This window comes from Lissotriton vulgaris, chromosome 7 (genome assembly GCF_964263255.1).
Source record: "Lissotriton vulgaris chromosome 7, aLisVul1.2, whole genome shotgun sequence".
NCBI lineage: Eukaryota > Metazoa > Chordata > Amphibia > Caudata > Salamandridae > Lissotriton > Lissotriton vulgaris.
The window spans coordinates 1,187,122,842-1,187,138,474 of NC_141695.1; the positions used below are offsets into that span (position 1 = coordinate 1,187,122,842).

At 44.5% G+C, this 15,633-nt stretch overlaps 1 protein-coding gene across 1 annotated transcript in view; it reads right to left on the minus strand.

Annotated features, from left to right (window-relative positions):
- The window catches only part of LARS1 (leucyl-tRNA synthetase 1), a 232,182-nt gene that overhangs the window by 183,518 nt on the left and 33,031 nt on the right, over window positions 1-15,633 (minus strand). Inside the window, exon 3 of the mRNA XM_086931659.1 lies at window positions 6,484-6,571. Coding sequence (XP_086787785.1) covers window positions 6,484-6,571 — 88 coding nt within the window. The remainder of the gene's footprint in view (window positions 1-6,483; window positions 6,572-15,633) is intronic.

Sequence of the window (15,633 nt, forward strand, 5' to 3'; positions counted from 1 at the left end):
CATTGTTTTTCTTTACTGCCCAGCAGTAGGTTTCGGTTTTATAATGTGTTTTCGCTTTGTTTCACTTTCAGTGAGGAACAAGCATTGAAAATGCAATAGGTCTCTCTCGCCTTTGATTAAGTTAAAGCCATTTGCTTTGCTCATGGTATTGTATAGCAAAGCAAATGGCTTTAACTTAATGAAAGGTGAGACCTATTGCATTTTTAATGCTTGATTCTGACTTGTGCCCTGTGGGTAGCTCCTCCAGTTCGTAGTTTTAACTGCATTTCTATGGCTTTTAGTTTTTTTTATCCCATCATAAACTTAGGACCACGAGTTCCAGAAAGGAAAGGAAAAATCTGGATATTACCAGATGTTCGCGCAAGGGCCGGGGAAATTTGAGATCGCTGCTTAAAGTCTCTCCATTGGTTTAACAAAAAGAGCTAGGAAGGGACACGCGTGTAAATGTAATAGCATTTACATAGCGCTTCCTCCCCCTGACGAGGCGTTGAAGCGCTTTTCAGGAACTTGACGGCTATTTTTTAACAGTGCCTTTATTCAGTGTATTTTAAACAAAGCGTTTCCTCGTGTACACGTGAAATGAAGATTTCCCTCTGATGCCGGCTGTAGATATTACTTTTGGGATCCCTAGAGTGCAGCTAACGATGAACTGTAGTTGCCCTTATGTCACGGACCGGCGAAAGGGTGAACATGAGCCTTTCTTCAGAGCCATTTACTTAAAAGAGTTGCTCCCAGCAGACTTTGATTGGGACAGCCTTAAATTTCAAGAGGGGGCAGCGCCCCACCTGTACCCCTGTGCGCACCGCTAAAGAGCCCAAAAAGGGAGATGCGGGACTGAGACACTGAGTAAGTACATACATGACGTGGACTAGAGTGGGGTAAAGGATGGGGCTGGCAGATACTGGTTTGTTTCTGACCGGGGCTATTATTGTGAGGGGCTAGGGGCAGGAAAGCGTTGGAGTGATCATGGGCATCACAGGAGTGTCGTTAAAAAGTGGACGAATACCACTGTAGAGTCATCGTAGGGGGTACGTGTAAGGTCTTTGGTGGCAGTTATTGTGAAAGCGAGGTTCCGGTCTGTAAGGAACTGTGGTGAAAGGAAATGACAAAGACTGCCTTAAATCGTAGGGCCATTAAAACTGAATCGTTGGATATGCCGTGAGTAAAATTAGCAGATGGCCCAGGCTCTACCAGCGGTCTACCCTGGTGAGCTTTCAGATTACCAAGCAAATCGGTTCACATGAAAACTAACCCAGATTGTAAATAACTCCCAGCATGCGTTAAGTTGGCAACGGAAGGCCAAGGATATTGGTGTACTTGAAAAGACTCCGGATTGGGTCAGTTGGGATTCGTACTTGGGGTTCACAGGTCAGGTCCAGCAGAATTGAACAGCGGGAATGACTGAGGTAACATTTTATTCACACACCATATGAAATATATCTGCAATACTCAACCCCGTCCTCAGCCGGCTTCCTTTCTGATAAACGCAGAACTATTGTCTTGATGATCTGGTTACACTGTTTCTAAGGAGGAGGAGTTATTTTTGTAACTCCGAACGGAATGGCCTGCCTCTCTGCCAATTCTTGGTAAAGGGAATAATGGTCAGGCGAGAAGCGCAAGTTAACTTTAGGACGCACTTTGTCAAGTAAGCACAGAATCGTACAGGGTCCATGTTTTTAGGGGCGCGGGTGTAATCGGACATCATGTTGTCAATGATTAAAGCACTGATGGCATGAAATACTATGTCTACTGAGACGTTTTGCCTGACCACAACATGGCCATCACTTCCTCCCAAGTGACATTTTCCCGTTTCGTAACCGTTTATTCTACAGTGGAAATAAGCAATCTGCAGGGGCTGCCTCATGCATTAAAAAATAACAGAAACCAAGTTCCACACCGTGCATTTAAGGAAAATGAGTGCAGCTTCGAACACCATAGCTGCGTACAGGAAGCAGCCGGCAAGCTGCGTACAGGAAGCGGCATTTTCGTTGCTATGATAACGAAATGCAAAATGGTGTCGGACTGTCCAGTCCGTATGGACGCGCACATGCTGTCTGCTATGGACAAATGGCAAGAGCAGCAATGTTTGTCCATGCAGACGCATGCACGAAAGCCCTCGCCAGAATGGATTACAAAAGGCACTCGCAATAGCGAGAGCAACGCATGCGCTGCTTTCGCCAGGCGAGACACAAAAAGTGCATACAATTATAACCACAATGTATGGGTTTTAGCATTAGATGCACCAACTGATCGAGGGTGAGGCTCTGGTAAAGACGAAAAAGTACTGAGTGATGGGAACCATCTTAACTAGACGAACAGGAGGGGGGGTGAGGGGGGGGGGGCTGAACCAGACTCTACACAAGAACCACACAACAACCCCGGCCATATGTAGTAAGTGAGATTTCTTCAGGGAGGGCTTGGGTGAGCACGATCTAGCGCTGGATCGGATGATTCGGCTGGAAAGGGAAACCACATTGAACCAAATTAGATGATGTCTTCCATAGATTGTTTTGCGTGGTCTGTAATGTGTTAAAATGTACAAACCGGTGTTATTTTGATAGACAGCAAAGGGTATTTAGACTGGTCGGGCAGGTTTAAATAGGAGGAGCCTAGAGACAAACACTGTGTGCAGATCCATGGTACAGAGCCAGAGGGTTCTAGAAATAGTGTGGACACAAAGAAGATAGACAAGAACGCCTTGACCCGAAGCATAGCTCCTTGAATGAATAATTTATGAGAGAAAGAGTCCCCCTCTGGTCCCCGCATTTCAGCTCCTTCACTAGCTCCTCTGAGTGCGCAGGTGAAGGTCTGCGGCACTCAAGGGGATCCTTGGGTGTGAGTGTATGATACAGGAATCTTAGCCATAAGGTCACTTAAAGAAATAGTTAAGGGAGCACCTACCATTTTTCTAGTTTCCTCTCTACCCTCTCCATGGAAAAAGCTGTGCACACAAGGCCAGCAAGCCCCTGTTCTCGTTTTGAGGTGTGCTGGGGCAAATAAATGGTAATGGGGCAGAAGAATCTAAACACAGCAAGCCCCAACTGAAAGTTACTCCAGAACAAGCTAGTTTTCATATAGAGGGATTAGAGTATTTACAAAAGAAGTTAAAGGACCCTAAAGAAAAGATAGACACTGAATAGTGGCAAAGCTTTTCGCAGTGGCATAATTAGGCCAATAAACGTACGTATGAATCCCAAATGGGTGGTATGAAAGAGAAAACTGGAAAGCCAAATAAATCACCTTAAGAACAGAGTTAGGTCTTGTGCTCCTACTACTCTGCCTATCTATTACGCCAGATCAATCAACCCCAAGAGAAAAAGACTGGCAATCAAAGGGAGGAGGATTTGCTGGACCAGCCTGCTGGTGGAAGGAGCATGAGGTGCAACCATTGATATACCTGGAAACAGAGCAGCGTCTACAGGGCTGCCAGCGGAGAGGAGTACACAGAGGTAAAACTCAAGCGAGTGCTACAATGTGACCAACTGACAGCAAAGCCCACCTGTCAGAGGTATGCTAGTGACCAGACAAGTCATAGAACCACCACTGTGGACTGTTCCAGAGCATGAAAGCATTGTGCCACAGCTGGGCACAGACATACCCAAGAGTGCAGCCCAATAATCACTAGAGAAAGCTAAAGAAGGACAGCAGACCAACTGGCTAGAAGACACTTCCTCTCTCCTCTTTCTAGCAACATAGTTGATAAAGATCTCTGCCCATCTGCTCCAAACACCCTCTTTCCTACGAGAAGCACCCGCAGCCTAAGGTAGAATCACTGTTCACGTCCCATGGATCCCCTGTGACCTTCTGAGCAACATAGTTCTGTGATAAACTGCAGAGCCTATCGAAGTGTACAGACAAAATTGTGTGGATGTGAATCAATTGATGCCTGTGTTAGTAATCAGGGAAGTAAGATTCATTGGTAAAAAAAAGTCAGCATGGTCAAGGCAAGACCCAAGAAACGATGAGACCATGAACATAGCAAAAGATGTGTTGTTGAATGCTGTAGAGGATGTACACCTGGTGAAAAATGATTGGACCAAGATTTGGAACAACAAACAAAATGTGAGCGAGTCGCCAGCAGATTATCTAGAAAGGATTAAGGATATTTCTGAAAGATACACAGGCACTGCCCATCAGACGTAAATGGCTCAGGAAGCTGTAGGAGTTGCTTTTGTACAGAGATTATTACAAAATGTAATCAGTCGGCTTACAACAATATGAACTGGATGTCAAACAAAGAAGTTAGCAGAACTAGTGACAATTGCGAACCTTTGTGTCACTTTGCAGGAAAGAAACAATGTTGAATCCATATTAATGTCAAAAGGTAGAACAAGGGGGGGGTCAAGAGGAGAACATGGGGAACCAAAAAGCTGTGCCTTTGATCAAAGTGCCACAAAGCTAAAATAAAACTTGCCTCGATCTGTTCTATCAGGGGCAGAGACTGAATGAGCCAGCATCTCACATAAGCCTTTCCAAGGCCTTGAACAATATGACAATCCCCTTGGACATTACAGACTGATGTTAGTCATCTTCGCTCTTCTGAAAAGGGGTTCTTTAGCAAAGCAAATACCAGTGCATCTTTCTGGGCCAAAGTCAATGTGATATTGGTCCAGAGACTGCATTACAAATCACACCCCTACAAACATTATGGGCCCACTGGTTTGGGGTTTCCTAATCAATGTCCAGAAGGATATGGTCTTTTCATCGGAGGAAAGAAAGCTCATCTATGGTTGCTTCATCAGTGATCTGGGGCCTGTTACTCTGGCTATGTTGTCCCTGTTCTGGTGTCCACCCTCTTTATCAATGGCCAGGGAACCACAAGATCAATTAAACAAACAGATTCTTCTCCATTCTACTTCTCAACTATGGTGTATGACAAGCCATCCTAGAACCTAGAGGCAATGCTCAAATACTGAAAGAAGCTGCCAAGGCCACTGCCATTTCCTTAGGTTTGAAAATATATCAGTTAGTTGCCCAGAAGACCATGCTCTTACAGAGTAAAATGGCCATAACGTAGTGACCAAAAGGGTGATCTGTGAAATACTACTGTATGTAAATGGTATTTCTATAGTGCAAACCTAGTCAAAAAGGCAGAGGAACGCTGTATTTGGTAAAGGAAAAAGCATAAAGTCAACAAGTAACAGGAGAGGAGGCTGGGTTGCGGATGGTTCTTCAACATCTCTTCAGCACCTCATTTACCACACACAAGTAGAAAGACCACATTATAGACAGTGTGATAAAATGCCACAAGGTTCAAAATGGCGTTTATTTCAACTTGAGCAGCATCTGGATTTGGCTGTCGACAAAGTCCATGGATCGCAGAATGAAATTCATTGAAATTATAATAGTTGTTATTCTACTCACAATAACCTCAAAGTGCTTTTAAACAGAGTATGTACAGCATTCAAAGTACTAGTAATACTAAAGACATTGTCCCGCTTGCTCGCTTAATTCTATTGAGGATGATGAAGAAGATTTCAATGAAGCATTTAGAACGTGAATAATTTGTCTATATGCCATTTAAATTCCATTTAACGGTTGAAGGGATTTTGCCTTCTAGGAAAAAGGGGGCGGTGGGTGTGGGGGCTCAAAAAAGGGAATTCACTTGCTTATGTGCCTTAATGTGAGCATTTACACTATGGAAGTGGAAATGTCAATGCCCATATGTGCCTCAACGATTGTTGTTGCATTTTATTAATCAACTGCTATTTGTTTTTATACGTGGTAGAAGCTCACTAAATCATTAACCGTAACGCACACTTTTTAAAAAGTGTTGTTTTGTTATTCCATGTGCCACTGCACATTTAATTGAACGCTTCTAGTAATCACAGCCGCTGAGGTTGACACATGAAATAGAGGATTTCAGAAAGTAGTAGTGTCAGCTTTTACTAGTGATACAGGTATTGAACCCATCAATGTCTTTTTGCATTCTTACCGTGTGTTTTTGCTTCTGTTCACTTTCATTCAAGAAATGTGTAAATGCGTGGCATCAGTATGTATGGGTTTTAGCATTACTTGGCTCTAACTGATAGACGGTGAAGCTTAGGGCCACTGAAATAGCAATTACACTACTTATTTTGAATGTTTGCTGGCTATTTTTGCATTAAACGGATGTTACACTTCTATGTGCTATTCTGGGAGTTTGTTTTCTTTTCTCATTTTTTACTACTGTTTAACTGAAAATACAATAGGAAGAACTGTAAAGAAAAAGTCACTCCATGAAAAGTGTGATACAGCTTACTAAATGGGATAAAGATGATAACGTTTGGACTGTGCCTGGGGTGGTCAGAACAGATAGGTTTAAGGACAAAAAAGAAATGAAAGAAATACTTCATGCAGCTCTGATAAATAAGAACATAATGACTATCAAATCTGACAAAGGGAATTTTGTAAAATACTTGCTCCAAATATCCTAGTACAGGTGTTCAAATTCTCATGCCAGGATTTGCCCTGACAAAAACAAACAGAGAGGGTGTTGCCTACCTCGCATTTCGATAAAGAGAACGTGTGCCCCAGGTGAAGACGCCCATTCATGTACGGGTAGGGGAAGGTGACTAGATATTTGCCCTTGCTGCAAAAAGAGAAGGGAAGAAAAAGAATGTCTTGGATTAAAATAAAACAACATTACATTGAAATCCTTGTTAAGGAGAGATTATTTGCAGTGGACCAATTCCATATAATCACTGGCTGAAGCTACATCCTGAGCACTATATTAAAAAAAAGTTGAAATTGACATTGGACTTTCTTAAATTTAGTCCGAGACAATGGATGAGCAATACACATGCCAGACTGCTTTACTCTAACTGGTATTATGCTTTCATCAAGCAGACTGTATGTTAACGGAGTGTTATCCAGGACAAAATTACATTGCATTAACTTCTTTTCAGCCACAGTAAACTTTCAAGACCTTCTCTAGAAATATGCATCAGCCACTGATTAACATTTTGCCAATTTTTTGGAACAGTGTGCCCGATTCAGGGATTTTTATATTGCAGCCCTTTAAACGTCTACTCACCCACTTGCTACAGCGAGTCAGATTTTATCAGGTCGAGCTATTTTTAGCACCTACAGGTCCGTTCTGGTGGGTGAACGTAAACGGAAAGGAACAGGTGTTTTCTGTTCATTCAGAAAGTGAATCCGAAATAAACACAACTTTAAATCTTTATTTTATCTTGACATTTGCTGTCTGTTCAAGGACAGAGGTCAAATGTCGGATTTTCTTTTTACTAATTGTTTCTTCTCCTGGAGGTTTTTGTCAAGTGAGATATCTGACAATCACTGTGAAACAAGGCTGAAAGATGTCTGTTTTTTCCTAACACAAAACATTTAAATACCTTGTAAATGAATAGTACAAGTATTCCAAAATATATCTTTTTGTAATTCAGAAGTGTGATGCAAACAAAGATTTAAGTAGGAACAAAATAAATCAGAACACTTTACTTGGTGATGCACAAATTATAAATATTGGCAGAAACTCGATTTCTCAACATTGCACACTATATAGTTTTATCAGTAAAACCAGTGTCAATGGAAAATCTGTTGAATACAAAAAAGTGTGCTACCACTTCATGCTTCAGGTATATATTTATTAAAAGTAATAGTTTTTAAACATGACTCGAGGCCTGATGACAATGAGCTTAATGAACTAAGATGCAAGTCAGTGGTCATGTGTATCCTATATGTGGCTAGATTTGTATTGCATATGGAGAAAATGTTTAATCTATTAAATGAAACAAAAGTGTTTTTTGTACGGCAGATATGCTGAGTTCGCGTATTTGAAGGTGCTCTCATTTGTGATAAAGAAGAAAATGGCAGCTCAATAAATTTAAATATATGCCCAGGGCCACATCATTTAAAACCTGTTTATGGGTCAAGAGCATTATAATTCGGTGAAGTAGATTATTTAAGTCACTAGACCTGCAGGTCTAGTAACAAAATTATGATTTTTTGAGGGCTGTCTTATAAGCTGCATAGCTCTAGGAGTTCTTGTGCCCTCTGCTGTGATGTGCTGGTCATGAGTTTCAATTGCAGAGAGCGCCTCAGCCTTTTAAAACTTTCAAGCCTTGTAAACAGATATGATAAAGTAGAGTGGCATAAGTGCCTATTATTTACAGCAAAGTATCTGTGATTACCAGACACTATATAAAAACACAAGGAGTTATTATTAAAAGTACAAATAGACTTTTTAGATTTTGCATTATAGAGCCGTGTAATGTCATTATCAGCACAAATCATGCTTGAAGCATGAAACTGTACCGAAAGCCTACGAAAAGAAATACCTTGCTTCACTATACAAGCAACTACCCAAGAGCTCTAAGAGACCGCCTTCAATTCGGTCAATTCCCCCCAGATCAGAAAGAACTGCAAACAGAGGACAGTTTACTCTACGGAGGCCGAAATTCTTTGAAAACAAATTAAATAGAAAGGCTATCCCAATCGACTGGTAAAAGAGATTTAAATAAGCATTGGCATAGCCATTAGGTCTCGCTTTTGGGACCTTAAAAGTATTTCGTTATGCAGCACAATATCCTTGGTGCAACAACAACTGTTGCATGGCTAAGCACTTATAAGGTCCCAAACGAGAGACCTATTGACTAGGACAATCCTTGTTCTGAAGACACAGCCCGCACGATGAACACCATCCACTCCGGCTCTCCAACCGACCCTTGCCCCCACCACGTCTTCAACAATGCAGACTCCACCATCGCACCCCAACTCCGGGACATCATCAACACCTCCTTCAACACCGCCACCTTCCCGGAGAGCTGGAAGCATGCAGAGCTCAGCGCCCTACTGAAGAAACCAACAGCGGACCCCACTGACCTCAAAATCTTCCGACCCATCTCGCTCCTCCCTTTTCCTGCCAAAGTCATCGAGAAGATAGTCAACAAACAGCTTGCTGCCTTCCTCGAGACGAACGGATCCCTCGACCCCTCGCAGTCCGGTTTCAGAGCCAACCACAGCACCGAGACCGCCCTCATCGCAGCCACCGACGACATCAGAGCCCTGCTCGACAACGGGGAAACAGCGGCACTCATCCTCCTGGACCTCTCCGCAGCCTTCGACACTGTCTGCCACCGCACCCTAGTCCAACGCCTCGACAACACCGGCATCCAAGACAAGGCACTGAAATGGATCATCTCATTCCTCGCGGGAAGAACTCAGAGAGTCCGCCTCCCCCCGTTTCGATCCGAGGCCACTGAAGTCATCTGTGGCATCCCGCAAGGATCATCACTCAGCCCCACCCTCTTCAACGTCTACATGAGACCTCTAGCTGCCATCGCGCGCCAACACAACCTCAACATCAACATCATCTCCTACGCCGACGACACCCAGCTGATCCTCTTCCAGCCTACACGAAGGGATGAAAGATGTCGCCGAGTGGATGAAGAACAGCCGCCTGAAACTGAACTCAGACAAGACGGAAGTCCTCATCCTGGGACCATCACCCTCCGCCTGGGATGACTCCTGGTGGCCCCCAGCCCTGGGCACCGCCCCCAAGCCAACAGACCACGCACGCAACCTGGGCTTCATCCTGGACTCCTCCCTCTCGATGACCAGACAAGTCAACGCCGTATCCTCATCATGCTTTCACACCCTTTGCATGCTTCGCAAGATATTCCGATGGATCCCGACCGAAACCAGGAAGACAGTCACCCAGGCCCTCGTCACCAGCCGGCTGGATTACGGAAACACCCTCTACGCCGGAACCACAGCCAAGCTACAGAAAAGACTCCAACGCATCCAGAACGCCTCCGCCCGACTCATTCTGGACATCCTCCGACGCAGACACATCTCCGTCCACCTGAGGGACCTGCACTAGCTCCTCGTCGACAAGAGGATCACATTCAAGCTCCTCACCCACGCACACAAGTCCCTCCACGACCTGGGCCCCAAGTACCTCAACGAACGACTGACCTTCTACACGCCCACCCGCCAGCTACGGTCTACCAGCCTCGCCCTCGCAACCGTACCACGCATCCGAAGAGTCACCGCCGGAGGCAGATCCTTCTCCTACCTGGCGGCCAAGACATGGAACTCCCTCCCCATCCACCTCCGGCTGACCCAGGAGCACCTCGCCTTCAGGAGACAACTCAAGACCTGGCTGTTCGAGCAGTAGCGAACCCCTTCCCCCCAAGCGCCTTGAGACCCTTCCGGGTGAGTAGTGCGCTATACAAATGCCGTGATTGATTGATTGATTGTGTTTGGGTCTGCATATTATACCAAACGTTTTGCGCTTTGTTTGTCTTTCTGCTTTGCTAAAGAATGCGTTCGTGCAAATGCACAAAGTAGGAAAAAAACAAATGCATTAACCATACTCTCGTCCTGCTAGTAACGCTTGCGTGTGGAAATCTCCTTTAAAACAATAATAATCAATGATAAACTGTGGGTTGAGTCTTAAAATGTTCTGAACCGCTTAGTGCTCTTGCAGCATTTGTTGTACATGATTCTAATCTGCACTTGGTCACATCGAACAGCAGCGTGCTCTCATTACGGCATAACAAAACGGAGTGTATACATCAATTCAATTATTTTAATAGAAATATTGTACTACTGAACAGTGCCAGTATTATCCTATAGAAAGTATTGCCGTCCTCCTGAGAAGTGCAGAAATTATGTTTAAGCACTCCTGAGTAGCTGTGAAAACTGCTTACCAGGCATGCATCTAGACTTATTTGAAAATGCCTAAGTTGCTATAAAATAAAACAATCGCATGTATACGTTTTGCAAAGCTAGATTGAAAGAGCAGTACTAATTTTTCGGTGTAATCTCTTGGTAACTTTGGTACCCGATGTCCAAGGGACAACATTCAATCATGTAAAAATTTCAAGCCATAAGTGCATGTGGTAGAGTAAAAAATGGCGATGAGTCAAAAGCTTAAAAAGTCCAATTTCTTCTTACAATGAGACTTAAACACTTCTAGTGCCTAGGGCAGTGGTAATAATATGCGAATAGTGTTACTCCTGCCGCGTAAGAGGTCATTTTTCATGTTTCTCGTTGGAATATGTGCAGTCATGGAGCAAATAAAATGCGTGATGTGCTGTACAATCATAGAGAACTTAAAATGCGTGTTGAGCAATCTTAACACTTGTTTACCAGGGAACGGGCCCACAACTCAGAACATATACAATGTAAAACTAGTTCTGAAACGACAGGTTCTAGTTTCAGTTCTGTCAGTTAGTTCACAGCAATGATGCCATTTCTCAACAGCCTGTTCCGCGAGTCACTAGAGGCCATGTCTGGATGTTGTGGAGTGGTATTCGGGGGAGTGAATGGTAGTGATGATCCTATGAGCTCTGCTGGGCTTGAACGGAGAAGCACGCATGGAGGTGACAGAGTGCAGTCCGACAGACTTGTTACTGAATCCCGCCGTCGTCGGCTGCCCTCTGCGTGGTAAAATGTTCCGATGGAGGAGGTATGTATTGCATAGGGGGGCCCGAGAGCGCTTTGTTCCTTTGCGAAGTATTACACTGTGGTCAAAGGTGTTCAGGCACTCAGTGGAGAGAATAGCCTTGCAGCTAGAGCAGTCGACCTTTGACCTGGTTCGAGTCTCTGCAAAGACGCTCAACCTCCTGTGATTCTGGGCCAATCTCTCCATGCCTAACAAAAATGAATGTGTACTTCTGTAACGAAACTGGTGCTCATGTAGAGCACTCTGATACCCGATGTCTCGGGTCTAGTTCGCGCTATGTAAAACTCAAAGAAAAAAAGTCCCTCTTTTTCTCAACAACCACAAATTATCATTCAATAGTAGTTTGACCCTTACTTTACTCTGCTGGGTTGACAAACACCGATTTTATCAGAGTCTCAATGGCCCAACTAAATAATTAACTGCGCTTTAAGGAGTGTAAGGCGATGTGCAACTTGACTTCCGAGAGGACTTGGCAAAAAGGTATTCGAGTGGTTTACTAGAGAGAAGAAAGCACATTCTAATTAACAAGTATCGTAAAACAACATATTAGCATCAGGAGAACAAAGGAATAAACTGAGAGTTAATAATCACAGTGAAACAGATTGGTAATTACCAAAAGACCACTGGTTCAGGGGTGCGGGGGTGTTGGGGGCTGCATACACCCAATCCAAAATGTAGGAGGGATAACACACTCCCGACTCCCATGGCTCCTACGGTCATTGATAAACTGCAAAGACGGTTTACACTGAATGACGTGATTTGAGAGAAGCACACAAGGCGTTTGGCGAGGGCTTAGGGTGCGATCAAAAGCAATGACGTCACATGGATGTAAGGAAGAGCACGGGTGGTAAAGGGTGGCAGTGAGAGCAGTTTTAAGGCCCCTACTCTACTTCAAGCACGCTTGGTGAATGTGTCTATAAAATGTGACATAGTGGGCATGATATTTCCATAGTCAGAAAAAAAAAAGAATATTTCCTGTCCAAAGGCAGTCTCTAGAATGTAGCCGGGGGCCTAAGCTATCTTGTGACTTGCTGTACAATTCAAAGAGAAGCGCGGCCCACTGGCTGCAGCAGACAAGTTCAACTGCAAGGAAGCTGAAATCTGTTAAAAATATTTAGAATTGTTAAAAATTATTTCCATGCGTCTCATGGGAACCAGGTATTCCTCAGTGTCACGGAGCCAGATTTTGGGTTTCCTTCCATCAAAGTAACTCACTGCAGGGTTTCAGCGCTTCCATAAACGTGTTTTGAGCAGGCATGTTTTATTACTGTAGCATTTTATACTGGCTAAAGATCGTGAACCTCAAAGCGCTAGGCAAAAAATAACGGATGTGGACGAAGTAAAGAGGCTGTTTTACTGCATTAAAGGACTAATGGAACGGAGTTTTCATTTTAAATGAAGACAGACTTAGCTGGTGAAAGGAACAAAGAGGCTCCGAATTAGCAGAGACTGGTACAGAAGGATAAAACAAGCAAAAGTGACGCGGCCACCTTTGAAAGTGAAACTGATCGCGATCATGAACAAAGGGGGCGGGAAGAAGGGGAAAAGGAAAATGAAACTGACGAGAAGGAAGGGGGTAGGGGAGGGGATTCACGCGCTGTAAGGCTTAATGAGCCTTGACAGAAACCCACATGGCAGCTGCGCGCATGACCGCAAGCTTGAGGCTAGCAAAAGCCTCTGGTAGCACTTTCAATAGCCACTCACTAAATTTCTCGCATGCAGCGCATGCGCTGGCCCAGCGAGACCTAAAAAGCCTTGAATTACCTCAGAGATGAGTTACTAATGCCTAAAGGGAAGAAACATAAAAGGTTAACCTGCATCACAGACGTTTGCTCTACAAGTAACAAAAGAGTACACTGTATACAATAAACTGCTTGGGTATCCTGCGCAGCATTGGCCTTGAATAAGACCTCTCTATGTTCTCCTTTGGGCATGGTAAAACCATCAGGGACCACACAGAGCATGCCAGCAACTGCACTCCTTTCAAGACTATGCTTACTAGGAGCTGGGATTTTGAAACCACGAATAGATACTATAAAGGTGGGCACTATACAGCATGTTCATTTATGATGAACACCATTCATAAGTTAAATCAATTCTCCGTTTCTAACTCTACCAATGTAATTTATGCCATCTTATGTGGATGCCAACATATTTACATAGGGCAACTAGCCAAAAAAAGTAAAAGCTTGAAAAAGTCAAAATATGATTCGGATTAGTTGGAAGGTCCTCACTGTTCCATTAGTGGCCCATTTTCTGACCGCTAATCACCGTCAGGAAGATATCAAATGACAAACTATTGAATCTCTTCAACTGCCACACAGTGGAGGTAAATGGATGCAATGCTGTAAATCTATCCAGCATGGCCTCAACTCAATGGAGCAATGGAACAATATCCTGATGCATTAAAAGCTCCTTCGAATGGGGACTATATTTTCGTGCCATCCTCGAAATCACTAGTTCCTTCAGGCATGTTAGCTTCAATTAGCCAAATCTCATAATGTCAGTTCCTTCATGGCTGTTGTTAGTATTATGTGCTATTGTAAAAGACGTATTTATATCCATCACCAATTCATTCATTAAAAAACTATTTTTGTTTGAATAAGTATGTGACTTTTATGTTTGTATATGTTCCTTAAAGATCTTAATAACCTCCTGTGGTTTGCTTATTTATTTCTATTGTCCCTCTCTGCATCTTAAATGGGTTGTTGCTCACGCCATTTTTAGGTCTCGTGGCGATTTACAGCGCGAAGCGCTGTCTCGCCAGAAACCTATTGTGAGAGACGCAGCTTTCCAGGAGACAGCACCTGGTCACGCGCATTTCCTCTGCCAGAAGGCGATTTGAGCGGGCCACGCGCACGAGAACGCGCTCGCTGTGGCCAGCTCCTGTCTCCTGGAAAGCCGGAACACACAGCCACACCTCCCTCTGCACGCATGCGCACACACAGAGACACACACACGAGCGCACCTACACACACGCACACACACATAGACCCCGCCCCCCCCCGGCGCACACACACACAGAGACACACAAACACGAGTGCACCTACACACACGCACGCACACACGTAGAGACCACCCCCGCCGCCGCCGCACACATACACACAGGCAACACACAAGCGCAACCCCCTCCCCCCTACAACTAAGCGCCACTTACCGCCATTCTGGACTTCTGCAGCCTCCGCGGGGCTCTCCCTCGGGCATGGGAGCCCCGCGTCACCAGCACTGCTTCTCTCCGTGGGCACGTGTGCGGGCTTTGGAAGACGGAAGTCCCGCCCCACAGAAGGTTTCGGTTTCGTGTTGTGGTTTTCATGCTTTTTGCTGTCCGTTCATGCCATTTAATTTGATGCTGGGGCAGGTCCGCACGTGTTACTCTCCAGCCGCTCTCATACAGGCTGTGGAAGCCGCCCAGTTTGAAGCGAGTTTGTTGCCTTGGTTAGGGGTTTCTTAATGTTAGTCGGTAACAGACCTGTTTTTAACCGCTTCTCCCAGAGCGGGGATGTTAGGCCAGCCTGTGGCTCGACTTTCAGGATGGGAGGAACGTTAAAGAGTGTGGTATGGCCGTTTATCGTCAGAGTGAACGATTGTTGGACCTCTCCCGGGTATGTTTGTAACTGATACTCCGTGCAGGAAGCTTTGGCTGCTGCCCCCGTTCCCGGGTTTTGGGATATGCGTGGCATCCTTAAGGGACGTTGTCAGGGCATGTACCATATGGGGACGGTTCTTGGAGGAATATGTGGCATTTTCGACACTAAACGTTCTGTTAAGAAGCAGTGGTTCGAGTGGCACCCTGCTGCAGCATTGACTTGCTTTCTCACACGTCATCCATCGTAGCAGACAACAGAGGCATCCCGTTCGAATAGAGAAACAGACTGGGCACACGCTCACCCACCCTAGTTATTGCCGCGATTCCAATCTCTGTAGTCAGTACGCTATTGCGAGTTAGTGCCCTCACAACTTTACACTAATGACGGAGGGGGAGGGAACTTGCATATCCACTGCTGAAATGAATTAATATTTACCTATACTATTTACTTTCTATAATGAGCAAACTTTACCCAAAAGGTGTCAGAGCGCTTTACAAAAGAAAAAGGTAAGTTACAAAAGGTACACAAGATACACTAAACACACTAACAAGTTACATATATACAGTTACAAAGGTACACAAGATAGAGCGGTGTGAATAATAAGTGCGTCAGCCCCGAGCTGTGTGAATAATA